Source organism: Oryx dammah, unplaced genomic scaffold (genome assembly GCF_014754425.2).
Source record: "Oryx dammah isolate SB20612 unplaced genomic scaffold, SCBI_Odam_1.1 HiC_scaffold_3, whole genome shotgun sequence".
In the NCBI taxonomy this organism is placed as follows: domain Eukaryota; kingdom Metazoa; phylum Chordata; class Mammalia; order Artiodactyla; family Bovidae; genus Oryx; species Oryx dammah.
Window position 1 is genome coordinate 111534628 of NW_024070187.1, and position 24693 is coordinate 111559320.

At 47.9% G+C, this 24693-nt stretch overlaps 1 protein-coding gene across 1 annotated transcript in view; it reads right to left on the reverse strand.

Annotated features, from left to right (window-relative positions):
- Nucleotides 1-6338: 6338 nt before the first annotated feature.
- LOC120861782 (epididymis-specific alpha-mannosidase-like) overlaps nucleotides 6339-24693 on the reverse strand; it is a 42622-nt gene continuing 24267 nt past the window's right edge. The window contains 9 exon segments of the mRNA XM_040237579.1: nucleotides 6339-6535; nucleotides 8413-8533; nucleotides 12929-13041; nucleotides 14474-14611; nucleotides 15585-15777; nucleotides 15855-15965; nucleotides 17081-17330; nucleotides 17827-18018; nucleotides 24057-24331. Of these exon segments, the coding sequence (XP_040093513.1) occupies nucleotides 6438-6535; nucleotides 8413-8533; nucleotides 12929-13041; nucleotides 14474-14611; nucleotides 15585-15777; nucleotides 15855-15965; nucleotides 17081-17330; nucleotides 17827-18018; nucleotides 24057-24331 (1491 nt within the window). The 3' untranslated portion in view covers nucleotides 6339-6437.

Sequence of the window (24693 nt, forward strand, 5' to 3'; positions counted from 1 at the left end):
CCAGGCTTCAGCAATACGTGAACCGTGAACTTCCTGATGTTCAAGCTGGTTTTCAAAAAGGCAGAGGAACCAGAGATCAAATTGCCAACATCCGCTGGATCATGGAAAAAGCAAGAGAGTTCCAGAAAAACATCTATTTCTGCTTTATTGACTATGCCAAAGCCTTTGACTGTGTGGATCACAATAAACTGTGGAAAATTCTGAAAGAGATGGGAATACCAGACCACCTGACCTGCCTCTTGAGAAACCTATATGCAGGTCAGGAAGCAACAGTTAGAACTGGACATGGAACAACAGACTGGTTCCAAAGAGGAAAAGGAGTACGTCAAGGCTGTATATTGTCACCCTGCTTATTTAACTTATATGCAGAGTCCATCATGAGAAACGCTGGACTGGAAGAAGCACAAGCTGGAATCAAGATTGCCGGGAGAAATATCTATAACCTCAGATATGCAGATGACACCACCCTTATGGCAGAAAGTGAAGAGGAACTAAAAAGCCTCTTGATGAAAGTGAAAGTGGAGAGTGAAAAAGTTGGCTTAAAGCTCAACATTCAGAAAACGAAGATCATGGCATCCGGTCGCATCACTTCATGGGAAATAGATGGGGAAACAGTGGAAACAGCGTCAGACTTTATTTCTTTGGGCTCCAAAATCGCTGCAGATGGTGACTGCAGCCATGAAATTAAAAGACGCTTACTCCTTGGAAGAAAATTTATGACCAACCTAGATAGTATATTCAAAAGCAGAGACATTACTTTGCCGACTAAGATCTCTCTAGTCAAGGCTATGGTTTTTCCAGTAGGCATGTATGGATGTGAGAGTTGGACTTCGAAGAAAGCTGAGCACTGAAGAATTGATGCTTTTGAACTATGGTGTTGGAGAAGACTCTTGAGAGTCCCTTGGACTGCAAGGAGATCCAACCAGTCCATTCTAAAGGACATCAGCCCTGGGAATTCTTTGGAAGGAATGATGCTAAAGCTGAAACTCCAGTACTTTGGCCACCTCATGTGAAGAGTTGACTCATTGGAAAAGACTCTGATGCTGGGAGGGATTGGGAGCAGGAGGAGAAGGGGACGACAGAGGATGAGATGGCTGGATGGCATCACTGACTCGATGGACCTGAGTTTGAATGAACTCTGGGAGATGGTGATGGACATGGAGGCCTGGAATGCTGCAATTCATGAGGTCGCAAAGAGTCAGACACAATTGAGCAACTGAACTGAACTGAACTGATTCCTAAGTACTTTATTCTTTTCATTGCAATGGTGAATGGAATTGTTTCCTTAATTTCTCTTTCTGTTTTCTCATTGTTAGTGTACAGGAATGCAAGGGATTTCTGTGTGTTAATTTTATATCCTGCAACTTTACTATATCCATTGATTAGCTCTAGCAATTTTCTGGTGGAGTCTTTATGGTTTTCTATGTAGAGGATCATGTCATCTGCAAACAGTTAGAGTTTTACTTCTTCTTTTCAAATCTGGATTCCTTTTATTCCTTTTTCTGCTCTAATTGCTGTGGCCGAAAATTCCAAAACTATGTTGAATAATAGTGATGAGAGTGGGGACCCTTGTCTTGTTCCCACCTTCAAGGGAAATGCTTTCAGTTTTTCACCATCAAGGATAATGTTTTCTGTGGGTTTGTCATATACAGCTTTTATTACGTTGATGTATGTTCCTTCTATTCCTGCTTTCTGAGGGGGGGGGCGGTTTACCATAAACGGATGTTGAATATTGTCAAAGGTTTTCTCTGCATCTATGGCAAACCACTCCAGTACTCTTGCCTGGAAAATCCCGTGGATGGAGGAGCCTGGAAAGCTGCAGTCCATGGGGTCGCTGAGGGTCGTACACAACTGAGCAATTTCACTTTCACTTTTCACTTTCATGCATTGGAGAAGGAAATGGCAACCCACTCCAGTGTTCTTGCCTGGAGAATCCCAGGGACGGGGAGCCTGGTGGGCTGCAGTCTCTGGGGTCGCACAGAGTCGGACAAGACTGAAGCGACTTAGCAGCAGCAGCATTGAGATAATCATATGATTTTTATCTTTCAATTTGTTAATGTGGTGTATTACGTTGATTGATTTGTGGATATTGAAGAATCCTTGCATCCCTGGGATAAAGCCCACTTGGTCATGATGTATGATCTTTTTAATATGTTGTTGGATTCTGTTTGCTAGAATTTTGTTAGGGATTTTTGCATCTATATTCATCAGTGATATTGGCCTGCAGTTTTCTTTTTTTGTGGCATTGTTGTCTGGTTTTGGTATTAGGATGATGGTGGTCTCATAGAATGAGTTTGGAAATTTACCTTCCTCTGCAAAATTCTGGAAGAGTTTGAGTAGGATAGGTTTAGCTCTTCTCTAAATTTTTGGTAGAATTCAGCTGTGAAGCCGTCTGGCCCTGGGCTTTTGTTTGCTGGAAGATTTCTGATTACAGTTTCAATTTCCGTGCTTGTGATGCGTCTGTTAAGATTTTTTTATTTCTTCCTGGTTCAGTTTTGGAAAGTTGTACTTTTCTAAGAATTTGTCCATTTCTTACAAGTTGTCCATTTTATTGCCATATAGTTGCTGATAGTCTCTTATGATCCTTTGTATTTCTGTGTTGTCTGTTGTGATCTCTCCATTTTCATTTCTAATCTTGTTGATTTGCTTCTTCTCCCTTTGTTTCTTGATGAGTCTGGCTAATGGTTTGTCAATTTTATTTATCTTTTCAAAGAACCACCTTTTAGCTTTGTTGATTTTTGCTATGGTATCTTTTCTTTTTCATTTATTTCTGCCCTAATTTTTAAGATTTCTTTCCTTCTACTAACCCTGGTGTTCTTTATTTCTTCCTTTTCTAGTTGCTTTAGGTGTAGAGTTAGGTTATTTATTTGACTTTTTCCTTGAGCTAAGCCTGTAGTGCTATGAACCTTCCCCTTAGCACTGCTTTTATGGTGTCCCATAGGTTTGGGGTTGTTGTGTTTTCATTGTCATTTGTTTATATGCATATTTTGATTTCTTCTGTGATTTTTGGTTATTCAACAGCATATTGTTCAGCCTCCGTATGTTGGAATTTTTAATAGTTGTTGTTGTTGTTTTTTCCCCTGTAATTGATGTCTAATCTTACTGCATTGTGATCAGAAAAGATGCTTGGAATGATTTCTTTTTTTTTTTTTTTAATTTATCAAAGCTAGATTTATGGCCCAGGATGTGATCTATCCTGGAGAAGGGTCCATGTACACTTGAGAAAAAGGTAAAATTCATTGTTTTGTGGTGAAATGTCCTATAAATATCAATTAGGTCTAACTGGTCCATTGTATCATTTAGAGTGTGTGTTTCCTTTTAACTGGCAGTTTTAAGTTCAGAGAAATAAGTGAATCGCTCAGGCCACATTATTCATCAGCCATGGAGAAAGGATTCAGTCACCACCTAAGCAATGTCAAGGTCACCATTTTCCCACAGCAGGATTGCACTTCTTGTGAGACTTCTAGGGCTCCTTCCCAAGACTCCTGCAGATAGCTGTTCAGGTTGAACCTCACCCACAGGAGAACTGCTCACATCTATCCCATCCTTCACAGACCTGTTGTGGCCTGATCCCTGCAGATGCTTCCACCAGAGAAGATGCTTTTTCTTCCTGTTCACCAAGGTGCCTGGCAGGCTCACAGCACCTGAACCCAGTCCATGAACAAACTGTTAATCATAATATTACTTTATGACATTGGTTATCAGGGTTACAGTCTGTGATCTACTTCCTGGTAATCAGTAGTTTTTTTCTGGTGTTGGTGGTGGTGTTCAGTTGCTAAGTCATGTCTAACTCTTGTAACCCTATCGACTGTAGCACCCCAGGCTTCTCTGTCCTTCACCATCTCCCTGAGTTTGCTCAAACTCATGCCCATCGAGTTAGTGATGTCATCCAACCATCTCATCCTCTGTCGTCCCCTTCTCCCTTTGCCCTCAATCTTTCCCTGCATCAGGGTCTTTATCAGTGAGTTAGCTCTTTGCATCAGGTAGCCAAAGTATTGGAGCTTCAGCTTCAGCATCATCAGTGCTTCCAATGGATATTCAAGATTGATTTCTTTTTGAATTGACTGGTTTAATCTCCTTGCAGTCCAAGGGACTCTCAAGAGTCTTCAACACTGCAGTTCAAAAGCATCCATTTTTCAGGGCTCAGCCTCCTTTATGTTCCAACTCCCACATCCATACATGACTACTGGAAAAACCATAGCTTTGACTAAACAATGCATGTCATGAAATATCCTTCCTGCCCTTGTTGTCTGTGCTCCACAAAGGAGAGGATTTTGTGAGTTTCTCTCTGCTCTTTCCAAGTTCTTGCACAAGCAGTTGCCTGATAAACACTAAATAAACTATGAAGTAAGTTATTGTACACCCCAGATTTGTCCCTGAATGTCTGTACTGTGATGGGTTAAATTGTGTCCTGTCCTAAATTCGGATATTAAAATTTCAACCCCTAGTGACCATGTTTGAAAATAAAGTCTTTGCAGATTTAATTCTTTAACCAAGGTCTTGAGAGTGAGTCCCTAATTCAGTTTGACTGGTGTCCTTACAAGGAATGGAAATTTGGACACAGGCCTTGAGAAGATGAAGGCACAGAACAAGTGATGCTTTTACAACACAATGAAGGGCAAAGATGGCCCATTCATCTCCAGAAGCTGGGACAGAGGTGTGGGACACATTATCCCACACAGACTCAGAAGGCAGCTGCCCTGCTGACCCTTTGATCTGGTCTTTTCTATGGCTTAACACACCCAGTTTGTGGCTCTCTGTTATAGTAACCACAGGAAACCATTATATGAATATCTGTTGACCAATTGATCACTCTCTAGGTTAGGTATAACTTGCACACAATTCCAGATATTGAATTTTGTTATCATATGTTTTATCATCATTAAACACATATTGTGTAGAAACCCTGGCAATAATGAAAAGCCAGTGAAGCATCGATATGAAATTCCATATAGTGGCTACCTTACATAGTGGGGTGTGTGAGATCCTGATACAGTGTGATATGGGATCATAGACGGCTTCTAATGTACTAGAAAATTTACCAATTCTGGACATTCTTCTAAACATGATTCCACAGTATGCATCTTTCATGTCTGCCTTTCTTCAGTAAGTACAATGTTAGGAGATTCTTTGTTCTTCTTAAGGTGGTGTAACGTTATGACCAACCTAGACAGCATATTAAAAAGCAGAGACATTACTTTGCCAACAAAGGTCTGTCTAGTCAAAGCTTTGGCTTTTCCAGTAGTCATGTATAGATGTGACAGTTGGACTGTGAAGAAAGCTGAGCGCCGAAGAACTGATGCTTTTGAACTGTGGTGTTGGAGAAGACTCTTGAGAGTCCCTTAGACTTCAAGGAAATCCAACCAGTCCATCCTAAAGGAGATCAGTCCTGAATATCCATTGGAAGGACTGATGCTGAAGCTGAAACTCCAATACTTTGGCCATCTGATGTGAAGAGCTGACTCATTAGAAAAGACCCTGATGCTGGGAAAGATTGAAGGCAGGAGAAGGGGATGACAGAGGATGAGATAGTTGGATGGCATCATCAACTTGATGGACATGAGTTTGAGTAAGCTCCGGGAGTTGGTGATGGACAGGGAGGCTTGGTGTGCTGCAGTCCATGGGGTCGCAAAAGGTTGGACACGACTGAGCAACTGAACTGAATTGAATGGTGGTGTAATAGTCCACTGTGTACATAAGGAAAATTTTCCAGTATCTAGGTATCTTAGATGGGCACTTGAGTTGTGTTGACCTTTGGTCATTGAGAATAATGCTGCTGTGAATATGCATGAAATAGCTCTTGGTGGTTGAATGCTTTAATCCTTTGGGCACACTCCTAGAAGAGGAAGTTGCACTTTTCTTATCATTAATAATTCTTATATTAAATGTCCTCCATTTCACATCCTGTGGTTTTCTTTCATCTTTTGGTGGCCCGAGTTTCAGGGCCTTCTTACTGGACAGGTGTGCCTGGGCAGGGGAAGAGTCTGGGGTTGGACTCCCAGCTTGATCCACACACCAAGCCGGCACAGAAGCTCCCTTCACTGTACAGTAGGCAGAGCCAGGCCCTTGCAAGGGTGTCGCCACCGTGAGGTGGGTGCCCAGCATGCAGTAGTGGACTTGCTGAGATCTGGCAAGGTTGCAGGCCTTTTGGTATCCCTGGGGTTATTCCTTCTGTCTTTGGGAGAACTTTTTGGCTTTGACTCTTGCAAGTGAAGCAGGAGTGTGAGCGTGTGTGAAGCTACCTTCTGTGACAGGAGAGGAGAGAGGGCTGGCTTCAGTGGGCAGGGGAAGACACAGGTCCTTAATGCAATTTTATTTAAGAAGTCGGAACCCCCCCATCCATCCATTTCCTGCCCTTAGCCCACCAGATTGGCAGCTTTCCCCTCATCCCTCTAGGCTGCTTTCCTGCGTTTTCGGTCCAAGAATCTGCCAAGGGCTCAGTGCTCTTGAAAGTGAATGAAGAACGTCCGGATCTCCTTCGGGTAGATGGTGACCTCGGGGCCTCCTGGCGGTGGCGAGGGCTGACTGGAGTTGCCTGGGAGCAGAGAGGGTCAGTCCAGCCTGGCCCCTGGACCACCTGCTTCCCCAGGTCCCCTCCTCCCAGAATCCCCCTGGCAACACAGCTCCTGCTGCGTCTGTGGCTCCCACTGTGGTCACAGCCTTCAGCTGCCCCCTCTCGACAGGACTCCACTTCTGGAAGGCCTCTTTCACTTCTGGCCTCCCGCAAGGGCACAGCACTTTGAAGACATGTACAGGGGTCCTTGCCCCACTTGGCCTCATATCTCCATGGGTTGCAGCACCATATATGTGCCTAAGAGCCTTCTCACTGAGGCCATGAGGGGGCCCTGCCCTTGATCTCAATGGGCTCTCCTTAGACACACCCTGGGGTTTAGGCTTCATGCTTGGGATGGAAGTATTTCGTCCATTCACCCACACCTGCTGCCATCCATCTGTCCATCCATCCATCCCTGAATCCAATTCCTCCACCCATCTATTGTTGTCACTCCATCCAAACTTCAGTCTTCCATCAACCATCCAACTTCTTTCCATCCATCCTATCATCTATTCACTCATGCATACATCATCCATCCATGTTCCTTCCTTCCTTCCATTCATCTTTCATCCATCTATTATCCAACCATGTATCTTCCTGCATCCATACTTTCCTTCCTTCCTTACATCCTTTTTTTCCAACTAAATACCCTTCATTCCATCAGTCGATAATACACTGGCTAGGTGTCTACCAAAATCACTGCAGATGGTGACTGCAGCCATGAAATTAAAAAACACTTGCTCCTTAGAAGAAAAGTTCTGACCAACCTAGACAGCACATTAAATAGCAAAGACATTACTTTGCCAACAAAGTTCTGTCTAGTCAAAGCTTTGGTTTTTCCAGTAGTCATGTGTGGATATGAGAGTTGGACTGTGAAGAAAGCTGAGTGCTGATGAATTGATGCTTTTGAACTGTGGTGTTGGAGAAGACTCTTGAGAGTCCCTTGGACAGCAAGGAGATCAAGCCAGTCAATCCTAAAGAAATCAGTCCTGAATATTCATTGGAAGGACTGATGCTGAAGCTGAAACTCCAATATTTTGGCCACCTGATGTGAAGAACTGACTCCTTGGAAAAGACCCTGATGCTGGGAAAGATTGAAGGTGGGAGGAGAAGGGGACGACAGAGGATGAGATGGTTCAATGGCATCACTGACTTGATGGCCATGAGTTTGAGTAAGCTCTGGAAGTTGGTGATGGACAGGGAAGCCTGGTGTGCTGCAGTCCATGGGTTTGCAAAGAGTCAGACATGACTGAGTGACTGAACTGAACTGCAGTGTCTACCTACATACCCAGACTATGCTGCGGTGCAGTAGATAAAGAAGAGATAAACAGGTCAGAGCCAATTGACAAGGAAGGAGGAGCAGAGGAGGCACCTGGCTCAGACATGAACCTGAGGGAGCCTGACTAGGAGCTGGTCCAGATGAAGATCAAAGGCAAGCCAGGTGGAGGGGGGAGCAATGGTAAACTCTGGGAGGCAAGCAGTAGCCTGGGGTTCACAGGAGTAAATGTCGGGTGTGCACTGTAATGCACACCACGGAGGGTATCACAGTCCCTCGGGGTACACATGCAAATCTTGGGTTTATCTAGACCTGGGTGGCTTGTGTGGTCTTGAACGCACATGTGCACAAACATTCACACAGCCACACACACATAGACACATACACTCTGTGTGGAGCCCTGGCAGATGGAAAGTGAATGGAACTTAGAGTCTACGATCTTCTTTGGTTGATTCAGGAAGACTGAGACCCAGAGGAGGAGGATTGTCAGCTCCAGGTCATACAGGCCTTAGGGGCAGAGCTGGGGTCTGGCTGGGGGTCAGGCTGGGGACCCGGGGCAGGGTCAGGACCAGGGCGTCCGAACCTCTGTGGCGGTGAGGGTCCCCCGTGCTCCAGGTCCAGCGATGCATCTCGCTCACATCCCAGGTCCCTATTAGTGAGTGCTCCTCCACAGACACCACGGAGCCCAGTCCCCTCAGCACAGACTGCAGGACAGAGCACAGGGAGGGGTGAGCACCCAGACCCCAAATCTGAGCAGAGAATCCAACAGCAGCAGGGCGGCCGCACCAGGACCCAGGGCCCAGCATCCCCCACATTCATTGTAGTGCAAGTCTGTGCGAGAGGAGGGGCAGTCCCATTTTACAGATAAGGAACTGAAGCTAGGGGGGTGGTGGAGCTGACCACCCAGAGCTGAGGTGGATCAGCACTCTCAGCAGGTGACAGGCACGTTGAGCCACTTCAACATCGAGTGCCTGTCTCTCCGTGATGTTCCCGGGAGCCCTGCATGGCCCTGGGATGATGTCAGTTATGTTCTGCATCCCCTTTCCCCGAATGAGCATCAAACCAGCCTCCAGGCTGAGAGAGGAGGTGGGTGAACACTCTTCCTGGGAAGGAAGGACAGGCAGCTGCCCTGAGAGCAGGGGTTGTTCTGCAGGAGCTTTCCTGACCTGGGGGAGGGGACGGCATGGAGGGCAGGCTCCCTGTGCTGCTTCTATCTGCCCTCTGCCTTCACATCTGCTCCTAAGGGCCACGAAAGCTTGAGAGGACAGGGGTCTGGGACACTGACACCCATCAGGTGCGCTAAGTGCCAGGCACCTGGGTGCACACAGTCCCATCCCAGCCTCTCGGCATCCCTGTGGGCAAAGACTCTCTCCTCCCCACTTACAGGTGAGGAGACTGAGGCTCAGAGCCCAGGGGCCCACGAAGCCCAGAGGAGGCATGCAGACTCGCCCCTGGACTGTGTGAGTCTGATCACCCACTAGGGAGTCTGTGCAAGAATCTGTTCACTTTCTTATTAAGCATTTAACTTCTGTGTTGTGTAAGAAGATGTACTACAAGAAAAAATGATAAACAAAATACACGTGTGCTACATGATGGTAAATTCAGAAGACCATCATGAGGGAGGGTGAGGGACCCCCAGTTCCTTTGTGAGACCACCCTGATGTGGTGTTTGCCAGGTGCCGTCTGTGTCTGGAGCAGTGGCTGCATTTTGCTGGAGCAGCCATGAAGAGATACCCCACGCCCAAGGTAAGAGAAACCCAAGTAAGATGGTACGTGTTGCAAGAGGGCATCAGAGGGCAGACACACTGAAACCATACTCACAGAAACATAGTCAATCTAATCACACTAGGACCACAGCCTTGTCTAACTCGGTGAAACTAAGCCATGCCCACAGGGCAAACCAAGATGGGCGGATCATGGTGGAGAGGTCTGACAGAATGTGATCCACTGGAGAAGGGAATGGCAAACCACTTCAGTATTCTTGCCTTGAGAACCCCATGAACAGTATGAAAAGGCAAAATGATAGGATACTGAAAGAGGAACTCCCCAGGTCAGTAGGTGCCCTATATGCTACTGGAGATCAGTGGAGAAATAACTCCAGAAAGAATGAAGGGATGGAGCCACAGCAAAAACAATACCCAGCTGTGGATGGGACTGGTGATAGAAGCAAGGTCCAATGCTGTAAAGAGCAATATTGCATAGGAGCCTGGAATGTCAGGTCTATGAATCAAGGCAAATTAGAAGTGGTCAAACAAGAGATGGCAAGAGTGAATGTCGACATTCTAGGAATCAGTGAAATAAAATGGACTGGAATGGGTGAATTTAACTCAGATGACCATTATATCTACTACTGCAGGCAGGAATCCCTCAGAAGAAATGGAGTAGCCATCGTGGTCAACAAAAGAATCCGAAATGCAGTACTTGGATGCAATCTCAGAAATGACAGAATGATCTCTGTTTGTCTCCAAAGCAAACCATTCAATATCATGGTAATCCAAGTCTATGCCCCAACCAGTAATGCTGAAGAAACTGAAGTTGAACGGTTCTATGAAGACCTACAAGACCTTTTAGAACTAACACCCAAAAAAGATGTCCTTTTCATTATAGGGGACTGGAATGCAAAAGCAAGAAGTCAAGAAACACCTGGAGTAACAGGCAAATTTGGTCTTGGAAGGCAGAATGAAGCAGGGCAACGACTAATAGAGTTTTGCCAAGAAAATGCACTAGTCATAGCAAACACCCTCTTCCAACAACACAAGAGAAGACTCTACACATGGACATCACCAGATGGTCAACACCGAAATCAGATAGATTATATTCTTTGCAGCCAAAGATGGAGAAGCTCTATACAGTCAACAAAAACAAGACCAGGAGCTGACTGTGGCTCAGATCATGAACTCCTTATTACCAAATTCAGACTTAAATTGAAGAAAGTAGGGAAAACCACTAGACCATTCAGGTATGACCTAAATCAAATCCCTTATGATTATACAGTGGAAGTGAGAAATAGATTTAAGGGCCTAGATCTGATAGATAGAGTGATGAACTATGGAATGAGGTTCATGACATGGTACAGGAGACAGGGATCAAGACCATCCCCATGGGAAAGAAATGCAAAAAAGCAAAATGGCTGTCTGGGGAGGACTTATAAATAGCTGTGAAAAGAAGAGAAGTGAAAAGTAAAGGAGAAAAGGAAAGATATAAGCATCTGAATGCAGAGTTCAAAAAAATAGCAAGAGATAAGAAAGCCTTCTTCAGTGATCAATGCAAAGAAATAGAGGAAAACAACAGAATGGGGAAAACTAGAGATCTCTTTAAGAAAATTAGAGATACCAAGGGAACATTTCATGCAATGATGGGCTCCATAAAGGACAGAAATGGTATGGACCTAACAGAAGCAGAAGATATTGAGAAGAGGTGGCAAGAATACACAGAACTATACAAAAAAGATCTCCATGACCCAGATAATCACGATGGTGTGATCACTCATCTAGAGCCAGACATCCTGGAATGTGAAATCAAGTGGGCCTTAGAAAGCATCACTACGAACAAAGCTAGTGGAGGTGATGGAATTCCAGTTGAGCTGTTTCAAACCCTGAAAGATGATGCTGTGAAAGTGCTGCACTCAATATGCCAGCAAATTTGGAAAACTCAGCAGTGGTCACAGGACTGGAAAAGGTCATTTTCATTCCAATCCCAAAGAAAGGCAATGCCAAAGAATGCTCAAACTACCGTACAATTGAACTCTTCTCACATGCTAGTAAAGTAATGCTCAAAATTCTCCAAGCCAGGCTTCAGCAGTACGTGAACCACGAACTTCCTGATGTTCAAGCTGGTTTTTGAAAAGGCAGAGGAAGCAGAGATCAAATTGCCAACATCTGCTGGATCATGGAAAAAGCAAGAGAGTTCCAGAAAAACATCTATTTCTGCTTTATTGACTATGCCAAAGCCTTTGACTGTGTGGATCACAATAGACTATGGAAAATTCTGAAAGAGATGGGAATACCAGACCACCTGACCTGCCTCTTGAGAAACCTATATGCAGGCCAGGAAGCAACAGTTAGGACTGGACATGGAACAACAGCCTGGTTCCAAATAGGAAAAGAAGTACATCAAGGCTGTATATTGTCACCCTGCTTGTTTAACTTATATGCAGAGTCCATCATGAGAAACGCTGGGCTGGAGGAAACACAAGCTGGAATCAAGATTGCCAGGAGAAATGTCAGTAACCTCAGATATGCAGATGACACCAGCCTTATGGCAGAAAGTGAAGAGGAACTAAAGAGCCTCTTGATGAAAGTGAAAGAGGAGAGTGAAAGAGCTGGCTTAAAGCTCAACATTCAGAAAACGAAGATCATGGCATCCGGTCCCATCACTTCATGGGAAATAGATGGGGAAACAGTGGAAACAGTGTCAGACTTTATTTTGGGGGGCTCCAAAATCACTGCAGATGGTGACTGCAGCCATGAAATTAAAAGACGCTTACTCCTTGGAAGAAAATTTATGACCAACCTAGATAGCATATTCAAAAGCAGAGACATTACTTTGCCGACTAAGGTCCGTCTAGTCAAGGCTATGGTTTTTCCAGTGGTCATGTATGGATGTGAGAGTTGAACTGTGAAGAAGGCTGAGCGCCGAAGAATTGATGCTTTTTAACTGTGGTGTTGGAGAACTCTTGAGAGTTCCTTGGACTGCAATTCTGAAGGAGATCAATCCTGGGATTTCTTTGGAAGGAATGATGCTAAAGCTGAAAATCCAGTACTTTGGCCACCTCATGCAAAGAGTCGACTCATTGGAAAAGACTTTGATGCTGGGAGGGATTGGGGGCAGGAGAAGAAGGGGACAACAGAGGATGAGATAGCTGGATGGCATCACTGACTCGATGGATGTGAATCTGAGTGAACTCTGGGAGTTGGTGATGGACAGGGAGGCCTGGTGTGCTGCGATTCATGGGGTTGCAAAAAGTCAGACATGACTGAGCAACTGAACTCAATTGATCTGAGTCTGGGTAGTCACACCAGGGTTTGTCTCCCGAGGGTGCCTCCTCCTGGGGGCCTGACTCAGTGATGTCGGAGCAGGACACGGGAAGGGCAGGTTACCTGCAGGTTCACCGTCACAGGCCGAGACAGCACGGGGTCCTGGTCCACCTCATACAGGTGCTGGAGCCGCAGCAGGACACGGCGGAGGTCTGCCTTGGGCTCGTGCTTTCGGTCTTGGGGACAGAAGGAAGGTGGCATGAGGACACAGTCTCGGCCTGGCACTTTACACTCTCACCTCCCTTTCACATCTTCACCCTCCCTCGGAGGCAGCTAACACAGCCCCACTTCGCAGATGACCAAACAAGGCTCAGAGAGGGGCGGGCACTTGCCCAGACACACAGCTGGTGTGCATAAAGGAGGTGGGGAGGACTCCAACCCAGGTGCAGCCAAAGTGGTCACCTCCTACCACCCACACTGGGGCTGCTGCTGAAGTCTGGAAAGTCTTCGTTCTTATTCACTGGTGAGGTCCTCATTGGGCCTGTCCCTCCAGCCTCCTGTTCTCTGGAAGGTTCTCTCTGCCTCAGTCCCTGTGAAGCGGGCTGTGGCCTTGTCACCCTGAAGATGAGGCACCATCACAAATGTGACTGTGCACAGTCACTGCGGTGTTATTTCTGCCACCGAGACATAGGAAACATGATATAATACAGCCTCCATCTTCTGGTCCTTTGAGAACAGATGAGGAGGGCAGTCCTGCCAATCCCACAGAACCCGGGGACAAAATGACGTATGATGTGGGAGGACAATGATGCTGTGGGCTCCTTGTCCACTGCAGCTTAAGAGGTCTGCAAATTCTCTTCTCTCCATTCATAGAGCCGAGGTTAGGGACTGGAGCTCTAGAATCAGGGAAAGTCTTCTCAGTGCAGAACATGAAGCTGACGAGCAAAATGGTGATGAAGATGGTGGTGACGATAATGATAGTGATGGCAATGATCATGCTGCTGGTGATTCCTTGAGGTTTCAAGCAACATGAGGGGCAGCAGGCCTCACAGCATCCTCTGTGGCTGTGGCTCCCCTGGCTCAGACTATACCAATCTCTCTCTAACAGGATGGACTTGACCAGCCCAGCCACTTTCATCTACAGAGTTGAGCCAACAACTCAGCAACATCCGTCTATCAGGGACAAAGAGGACCTTTGGCTTCTGCCTCTTTTTCCTCCTCCTCATTCCACAGACACTTACACTGGAGGGTGACAGCCCTTGGTGGGTCTCTGAGAGCAGAAGTGGGGCTGAGCCATGGTGAGCCAGGCCGTTGAGATACATACAGTGTAACAGAGCAGGTAGAGTGGAGCAAACACCTTGGTGATATGAATAACGGGTACCTGGCAGTTGTTTCCTCCTCCAGGAAGCCGTCCCTGATCACCTGCTGGGGGCTTCCCTCTGTACACAGTCACTGCATCTGATATTATCCAGACCCACCTTGTTCCTGCTTGCTGAGTGACCTGCCTCCCTGTGGACCTCAGATCCCTCGTTGGGCAGATAAGGAAACCAGGTGACCTCACAGAGCCTGGACGACTCTGAGGAGGGTCCTTTGTCTGGTGAAGGGTTGGGGGACCGGGCTGACATGGGGAGGCAGGAGTGAGTCTGGACACCTGAACGCCTGCCGCACCTTTCTGGAGAGTCTGCAGGTGCTCTGTGTGGTTTGAGCTGTACTTCCAGCCGGGGATGCTGAGGATCTGCAGGTGGACGCCTGGGGGCAGCGTCACAGCCTTTTGCTTCCAGGGACCTGAGCCACGCGGGGCAGTCTCTGAAAGGCAGATGGACAACAAGGAGAGGCTTTGGGCCAAACTCTCCTCCTGACTCTCACAGCTTGCCACACTGAGTCCTCCACTTCATCTGATCTCACTCCCTCCCACCTGTGGCCCACACGGCAGGAGCCTGAAGCACCTGTTGGTGCAAACGCCCCAGCCTTCCCTGAATCTCTGGTCCAGCCGGTTCAAACTGCAGACGGGGAGATGGGAGCAGAGAGAAGATGCCATTTCTTCAAGAACTTGCAGGGAGTTCACACAGAGACCTGCTCTGTGAACAAGGTCTCAGACGACAGCTCCCGTGCGGTCATCTATCACTGCCCCTGCCCAGAGGGACTCAGCCCTCCTCTTGCAGGAGATGCTCTGTTCAACTCTGGGCTCCAGCTGGAGCCGCCATCTCTTCACAACTCCCAGGCCTCAGTGATTGGTCGGGCTTGGGTAACTGGATTCGATCTGGGCCAATCAGAACCTCTCCCTGGCATCTCTGCTCTTGAAACAGGAGTCTCAAGACTCCTTCCCTGGGGCTTCCTTGGTGGCTCAGATGGTAAAGAAACTGCCTGGAATGCGGGAGACCCGGCTTCGATCCCTGGATCAGGAAGATCCCTGGAGGAGGAAATGGCAACCCATTCCACTATTCTTGCCCGGAGAATTCCTTGGACAGAGGAGCCTGGTGGGCTACAGTCTGTGGGGTCGCAAAGAGTCAGACACAACTTAGCGACTAATACACACACACACACACACACACACACACACACACACACACAGCTGTATGACCTTTAACGAGTCATTGAACCCTCTTTGCACCTCAGGTTGCTCACATTTAAAATGAGAGGCCTGCATCTGAGGCCCCTGGTCACTTCCTACCCCATAGTAGCCCAGATCCCTGCGGGCACCAGCTAAGCCCCAGCGCTAGACAGGTCAGCTCACCCAGGGCAGTGATGGCAGGTGCACTGAAGGGACCCCCCACCTCACCGTTCATCTCTCTGAGCATCACAACAGGCCGGTGCTGCAGCGCCAGCCCGCTCCTCTGGTGCAGGCCACTGGTGAGGGTCCTGGATCCCAGAAGGAGCCAGAGCACTGGGTGGACGACCGAGGTGTCGTTCAGTGTGAGGTTGTTGCCCAGGGCACCCTTGTCATTGTTCCACAGCCGCCGGTGGAGCATGACCTGCAGGGGACAACTGTCTGACTGGGCCTTCCTGGGCCCTGGGGTCCCAGAGAGTGACCAGCAGGGCCTCCTCCTACCTCCACCTGCTCGTTCCTTTGGCTGGAGACGCCGTGTGCCTGTGTGGAGAGCAGCACCAGCCTGCTGCGTCTGTCCTGGATGAAGGCTGATTGGACCATGGGGTAGTAATTCTGTGGACAGAAACATTGGCAGGTTGGTGGTGGGGGCAGTGGGCCAGGTGAGCCAGCAGGTCCGGAGTCTCCCTCTGGCCCCAGGGGGCCTCCTGCATGGGCGCAGCAGCAGCCCAGGGTGGTGTGGTAGTGAGGGGAGGGACTCTTAACTTGTGAGATGGACACACTGGGATTCAAATCCAGCTCCACTGCTTCCTGACCTTATGCCCTGGGGGACTCAGCCTGCCAAGCCTCAGTTTTCCCATCTGTAAAATGTGCCCCCAAGGTCCCCCTAGTGCAGGGAGAGAATGAGACATTTGTGCCCATCCAGCCTGGGATGCCCCCAGCCAGTGGTTCCCAAATAGAAAGGGCCTGGTGTCTGGGCTGGAAAGTGCTCATACAACCTTTCATTCTATTTGTTTGTTCTATTGGAGCAAAATGGCCTGCATTGATAGTTCTGGACCCTCTGGATCCCAGACCACAGTGGGTGAGGACCAGCCATAGAGATGAAGGGACAGAAGCTCACGGAAGACAGAGCAGGGAGGAACCACACCCCTTCTCAGGGCCCCGGTGGAAGGAGAGACAACTAACAGGGACAGAGACTCAGGAGGTGCCCAGTACAGCGCTGCCCCTGGATCATCCCAGTGCTCAGCACAGATCTGGGGGAGATCACTGTCTTCCCAGGAGAGCACCAAGGCCCAGGGACACCCTGGGACACACTCAAGGTCACGCTGATGGAGGGCGAGGCCCTGGGAGCTGATTGAATTTGGAATTCAGCCCCTGCTCAGCTCTCCCTGGAAGACAGGCTGTGGCTCAGCTCAGAGCAGCCAGGGAGGGTCACACCCTATTCAGGCCTAGACAAGTATCATGTGCTTAATCCTCAAGCAACCCCCAGTATGTCACCCATTGACCAAAGAGAACCTGCGGTGCACACAGGAAACCTCAGGGACACACCTCATACGTGGTGGCTCCAGAACTCTGAGACCAGGTCTGAACATGCCTGGGCCACAGGCCTGAGGGGCAGACACGCTAGGGAAGATGCTCTGGAGCTTAAGGGGATCTCTCCTGCCTTCCGAAAACCTGCCGTCAGGGCTCTGTCTCTGGCTGCTGTGCCCCCAGGAGAGCTCAGGGCGTACCCGAGCGATGGCGTTGCTCTTGTAGGCCCTGTATGGCCTGCGCTGCATCTGGTAGCCGTTGTCCGAGTAGAGGACCCGCCCCATGTCCAGCTTGGTGCTTGTCCTCAGGATGGCCTCGCGGTTCAGCTCCAAGGGGCCCACCCGGTACTCCTGCTCTATGCGATGGCAGAGCAGCTCCCCGTCAGAGCCCTGGGGTCCACGGGCCAGCTGGGAGTAGATGGAAAACGTGGGCTCAATGTCGTTCACCTCCCTGGAGGAGAAGCAGGACAGGTAGGTCAAGCCTGAGGAGTCTTCTGGATGCCCCGCCCTTCTCCTTTCTTCCTTCCTCTCCTTCAGTTTTCCCCCCTCCATCCTTCCTGCAGGTTGGGGGCCGGGTAGCCTGCTTGGACAATAGAACAGTAGGGACCCTGTCCTCTGAAGACTGGTTACCCAACCAGGCCTGGGGGCTCTGTCTGTCCTGCTCATGAAAACACAAGAACTGCTCTCGTGTCTAGGTCACTGCCACCGTGGGCTCCTGTCCCGCCTCTGGACTTAGGTACCATCGAGGTGACACAGCATAGGCAAGCAGAGCAAGACTGCAGAGACTGGAGCAGCTCATAACTTCATCGAACTTCCCTGGAGGAAGGACCGTGTGCCAAGCCCAGGTCCAGGAGCTGGGTGTCTGAAGCATGACAGGCCCTCATTTCCTCATTCCCCGGCCTGTGAGCACCTCCATGAGCTGAGCACAACCAGGGGGCCGCCCTCACCTGTAGAAGTACTGCCGGATCTCAGTCACCAGCGGCCCCTCCACGACCTCCATCCTTACAGCCTCCCATGCTGGCTCTGCTCGACCATTGGGTGTAAACACATAATTATCTGAAATGGGGCCATGATTGACATCACTCTTCACATGATACTCCCTGAGACTCTGGGTCACCAGTACTGTTCGGTTACTCTGCCTGCACAGAAAGGAAAGAGAAAGGAGTGTCATCGTCATGGACAATGTGCCATCCTTATGCTAGAACCAGGCTCACAGAGCCTCTATGGAGATGCCAGCCTGGAACCAGGGGTGGACACAAACAACCTCCTCAGCTCTTCAGTGACAGCCATGAGGTCATTGAGTGAAGTTCACACACTTGGCTTGGAGGAGAGTTGGCTGGACCCACCAGAGCCCACGCAGCATCAGACCCTATCTGTGTCCAGGACTGGATTCCACAGAGGAGGGCACACAGGCTTCAGTGCAGGCTCCTGAGGATACAAATAGAGAGTGTGTCATGTCTGCAGAGGCTGTGCCTTCATTAGCCCGGCCCCATTATCCTAGATGCCAGCAGGGGGGTATCTACTCCTTCAGGAGGTCATCAAGCCAGGACATCGTGGAAGTCTGTCACACTGGTGCTGTCCCCAGGTCACTTGCCAGGGCCTTCAGTTAACCCTTCATCCTTTCTTCTGGACCCTCACAAGTAGGGATTATGAACACATCTCAGGACAGAGGCATAGCACTCTGGGAGATGTGACCTCATTTCCTGAGATCCCACACACAGGAAATGCCAAGAAGGACTCAAAGTCACACTCCATTCTCACTCCCTTAGGTTAGGACTGGTGGCATGGATACACTGGGGATAAGGGAGGAATCGGCTCAGAGCCTTGCACACATGGATTTGCGTTGCCACCCTGGGTGTGGCCTAAGCAAAGGCACAGCTATGCATTTGTATCCCAGCTGGCCCTGTCTGGCAGCAGGGGTTGAAAAAGTGACATGTCTGTGCTCCTTTGAGGATTTCTGCAGGGTTCTTGTGGCCAAGGAAAAAAGAGATCTTGGAGGAGCGCCCTCCTGAGCTCCTTGGAAGAGGGGAGGAGGAAAAGAACCCTTTTCATTAGTCTGGCACCCAAGCCTTTCTCATCTGACCCCAGGCCCCCACCCCTAGCTTCCTTTCATAAGAGGTCCTCTCAGTGCCATGTTGAAACTTGCAAGTCAAACCCCACTATGGGAGACATTCACAAGTCATGCACCTGATGATGGATGTGTATCTAGAAAATAGGAAGAGCTCGTATTATTGTTGTTGTTCAGTTGGATAATACATGTCCAACTCTTTGTGACCCCATGGACTGCAGCACCAGGTTCCCCTGTACTCTCCCAGAGTTTGTTCAGATTTATGTCCATTGAGTCAGTGGTGCTATCCAAGCAACTCACCCTCTGTCACACCATTCTCCTTTTGCCTTCAATCCTTCCCAGCATCAGGGGCTTTTCCAATGAGTCATTTCTTCACATCAGGTGGCCAAGGTATTGGAGCTTCAGCTTCAGCATCAGTCCTTCCAATGAACATTCAGGGTTGGCCTCCTTTAGGATGGACTGCTTTCATCTCCTTGCAGTCCAAGGGACTCTCAAGAGCCTTATCCAACACCACAGTTCAAAAGCATCAACTCTTTGGCACTCAGCCTTCTTTATGTTCCAGCTCTCACATCTGTACATGACCACTGGAAAAACCATAGCTTTGATATATTTTGGACTTCCCTGGTGGCTCAGATGGTAAAGCCTCTGTATATAATGCAGGAGACCCGGGTTTGATCCCTGGGCCGGGAAGAGGCTCTAGAGTACTCTTGCTTGGAAAATCCCATGGACAGAGGGGCCTAGTAGGCTAGAGTCCACGGGGTCACAAAGAGTCAGACATGACTGACTTCACTTTTACTTCTCCTTGATATATATGGACCTTTGTTGGCAAAGTGATGTCTCTGCTTTTAATACACTGTCTAGGTTTGTCAAAGCTTTCCTTCCAAGGAGTAAGCATCTTTTAATTTCATGGCTGCAGTCACCGTCACAATGATTTTGGAGCCAAAGAAAATCAAATGTGTCATTACTTCCATTTTTTTCCCCTCCTATTTGCCATGAAGAGATGAGACCAGATGCCATGATCTTAGTTTTTTTAATGTGGAGTTTCAGGATGGCTTTTTTACTTTCCTCTTCACCCTCATCAAGAGGCTCTTTAGTTCCTCTTCACTTTCTGTCATTAGAGTAGTATCATTTGCATATCTGAGGTTGTTGATATTTCTCTCAGCAATCTTGATTCCAGCTTATGATTCATCCAGCCCAACATTTTGCAAGATACACCCTGCATGTAAGTTAAATAAGCAGGAAGACAATATACAACCTAAATGTACTCCTTCCCCAGTTTGCAACCAGTCCATTGTTCCATGTCCACTTCTAACTGTAGCTTCTTAACCTGCATACATATTTCTCAGGAGAAGGATAAGGTGGTCTGGAATTCCAATCTATTCCAGAATTTTCCACAATTTGATGTTATACACTTAGTCAAAGGCTTTAATGTAGTCAATGAGGCAGATATTTTCCTGGAATTCCCTTGCTTTTCTATGATCCAATAAATGTTGGCAATTTGATTTCTGGTTCCTCTGCCTCTTCGAAACTGAGCTTGTACATCTGGAAGTCCTTGGTTCACTTATTGCAGATGTCTGTCTTGAAGGAATTTGAGCATAACCTAGCTAGAGTTGGTGCAAAATAATTGTGGTTTTTGCATTGTTGAAATTTGCTGTTTGATACTGGAATACATTCTTTAATGAATAAAGTTATATGTCATTTCAATGTGCCTTTCTCACTTTATGTTTTTCTGCTAATGACATTACTTTCTGTTTGTTTTATATTTATTTTAGGCTACAGGAATGATGTTAGATAAAAAGCAAATTTCAACGATTTTCTTATTTGAGTTCAAAATGAGTTGTAAAGCAGCAGAGACAACTTGCAACATCAACAATGCATTTGTCCCAGGCTCTGCTAACAAATGTACAGTAATGTGATGGTTCAAGAAGTTTTGCAAGGTAGATGAGTGTCTTGACGATGAGGAGAATATTGGCTGGCCATCGAAAGTTGACAACAACCAATTGAAAGCCATTATTGAAGCTGGTCCTCTTACAACCACATGAGAAGTTGCCAAAGAATTCAATGTCGGAAATCTATCATCATTCAGCATTTGAAGAAAATTGGAAAGATGAAAAAGCGTAATAAATGGGTGCTGGCAACCCACTCCAGTACTCTTGCTTGGAAAATCCCATGGACGGAGGAGCCTGGTAGGCTACAGTCTATGGGGTCGCAAAGAGTCGGACATGACTGAGCAACTTCACTCACTCATGAGCTGACCAACAATTTAAAAATCAGCCTTTTGAGTGTCATCTTTTCTTATTCTATACAACAACGATGAACCAATTCTCAACCGAATCATGAAGTGTGGCAAAGGTGGATTTTGTATGGCAACCATCAATGGCCAGCTCACTGGTTATCTGAGAAGAAGCTACAAAATCTTCCCAAAGCCAAACTTGCACTGAAAATGAAAAGTCATGGTCACTGTTTGGTGGTCTGTGCCCATTTGATCCACTACATCTTTCTATATGCCAGCAAAACCATTACATCAGAGAAGTATGCTCAGTAACTCTCAAATGCTTTCACAACCAGCAGGAGACAGAAAATGCTTTCCAAGAGTTCATGGTATCCTGAAGCACAGGTTTTTATGCTATAGGAATAAACAAACATTTTTTCTCATTGCCAAAAATGAGTTAATTGTAATGGTCCCTATTTTGATTAATAAAGATGTATTTGAGCCTAGTTATAATTATTTAAGGAGCTTCCCAGGTGGCACTAGAGGTAAAGAACCCACCTGCCAATTCAGAAGATGTAAGCCATGTGGGTTAGATCTCTGGGTTGGGAAGATCATGTGGAGAAGGGCTCAGCAACCTACTCCAGTATTCTTGCCAGAAGAATCCCATGGACAGGGGAGCCTGGCAGGCTGTGATTCATAGGGCCAAAAAGAGTTGGACATGACTGATGTGACTTGGCATGCATGCACGCACATAAGGGATTTAAAATCCACTGTCTGAAACTGCAAATACTTTTGCCCCCCAAAAACGAATTGTTTGTGAAATGAGCACAGTTGTACAGTATCTGGAACATTCTTTGGCATTGCTGCTATTAGGGACTGGAATGAAAACTGACCTTTCCTAGTCCTGAGGCCACTGCTGAATTTTCCAAATTTGCTGACACATTGAGTGCAGGACTTAAACAGCATCATCTTTTAGGATTTGAAACAGCTCAGCTGGATTTTCATTACCTCCACCAGCTTTGTTTGTAGTAATTCTTCCTACACTGAAAGAACTTTTACAACTCCATAATAAAGAACATCCCAGTTTTGAGATGGGCAAAGGATCTAAAAACACATTTCACCAGAGGAGATGCACAAATGGCCAACAGGCCCCTGGAGAGATGTTCAGCGTCTGTAGTTCTCAGGGCGCGCAAATCAAAGTCACAACAAGATGCCACATCATATCCACTAGCATAGCTATATCCAAAAGGCAGATAAACACAAGTGTAGGTGGAGATGCGGAGAAATTGGACCCTCATACACTTGGATAAGAATGCAAAATGGTGCAGTCATGTGGGAAACAGTCCAGCCGTTTCACAAAAAGCTTAGCATAAGAGTTTCCTGTGACCTAGTAATTCCACTCCTAGGAACTAACCCAAGAGAAAGAAAAGCTTTTGTCCACACAAAATCTTGTACATTCATATTCACAGCAGCCTTTTTCACCATAGCCCCAGAGTGGAAACCACCCACATGCTCATGAGATGAGGACTGGACAAATGAACCAAGGGATATCTGTCAGAGGAATATTATTGGGTCCTGAAGAGAAATAGTTTCACTCACACCGCAATGTGGATGAAACTTGGAAAAGTCAGGAAGATAGACAGCAGGACATGAGTTCTCCTCCTGGGAGGCAATGTGTGGGGTTGTGGCTTAGACGTGAGGCATCTGAAGGTGGGCAGGGAGGGGTTGGGAGCTGAAGCTGGTCTTTCAGGGGTTCTGCAAGAGGGGTATGGGGCCTGAGAAGGTGGGCAGGAAAGGGTTGGGAGCTGGAGCTGGCCTTTCAGAGGTTCTGCAGAAGGGGCATAGGGCTCTGATGACAGCTCAAGCTGGCCTGCAGACTCCACCTTTCCCAGCCAGACACCAGGCCGTGGTAGCACTCAGAACCTGCTGGGGTGAAACCGCATTTCTGCTGCTCCCCCACACTCTCTGCAGTCTATCCTGCCTCTGTGCCTCATGCCCTCTCAAGAAGGACTTGTGGGCTGACTGGAAAACTGAGCCCCATTGGGGGCAGGGGGGTCCTGGTCTGTTCTTTCAGACTGCTGACAGATGACGGGGCTGAGCTCCAGGTGACACTCACTTCACACCAATGCACCCTGCCTTCCTCTCCTTCTCTGTCTGCCTCTTCCTTCTCTTTCCTTACCCCACTTTCTGCTAGATGCTCCCCCAAGCTTCCTGTCCACTCCCCACACCTACAGACTTCTGCTTTGTTAGGAGATCACATCAGGAAACAGAAGTGGATGTGTTGGACAAGAAGCTGAAGAGGAATAGAAACTGCCTGGGATGAAACCTGAGCGTGCACGTGGAGGCTTCAAACTCTGGGGAGACTTTCCTGGGCTCAGCTGCCAAAGAATGCTGGTGAGTGAATAAATACTTGAATGGATGAATGGATGGATGGGTGGATGGATGGATGGAAGGATGGACAGAAGGATGGATGAATGAATGGATAAATAGGATGGATGGATACATTGATGGATGATGGATAGAAACATACAGGGTTAGGTGCATAGATGAGTGTGTGGGTGAGTGCATAGATGGATGGGAGTGTGGGTGAATAGATGGATTTTTGTGGCTCTGAATATTAAAAAGTAGATAATATGACTATTACCAATTCCCAGGATGTGATCTGCACTGCCCCATTTTCCGTGAATCAAACTCTTTGGAATAAATGAATTCAAGAACGGCTATATGGATCTGGCCTAGATTCTCACTACTAAACATAAACCTGATTGCACTGCAGGGAGCTCCCCCACCATCACACCGTCACCCTGCAGCTGAGGAAATGGAGACCCAGGAAGGGCTTTACTTGCCCAGGTCCCAGGGCCCTCCTGTCCTCAGAGGCAGCAACAACTGCACCTCACCTCTCCCAGATGCTGTGCATCAAGTTGGTGTCCTTGTCTAGGAATACGGTGTAGCAGTCATTCTTCACAGGCACTAGGCTTCCGCCCACCTGCTTGCCACTTCTCCTGAGTCTAAGTCCAAACTGCCTGGAGCTGGCCAAGGAGGTCACAGGCTCCCCAGTGTCCTCCTGGGGCCTTCTGCTGGGCTGGATGCTGTAGTGCCGGTAACTGAGTCCTTGGATCGTGGTCAGCACGTGCAGGTCATAGGCAGAGGGCATCTCCTTTGATCTTTGGAACTGAAAGTCCTGAGGGACAAGATGAATGATGGATGTCAGATATGGAAGATGCCTTAGTCTCCTTGGAAACCCTGGGCTTACACACCTGGTGGATGGAGTGCTTGCTCTGCACAGAGATAGCTGGGTCATCCATCACTGGGCTGAGCTGCTTTCCTGTCCTGCATCCTCTCTGCACAACAGAATCAGTCCTCTTCCCCCTTCTTCCTTCTCCAGCAGGGCTGCAAACCACCTGCCCTCCTCCCACACTCCTTCCTGTTCCTGCCTCTGAGCCTTTGCTCATGCTGTTCCCTCAACCTGGAAGTCTCTTCCTTGGAGGGTGGGCTCTTGTCTCTTGATCCTCCAATTTCCCTGAGGAGGGAGGC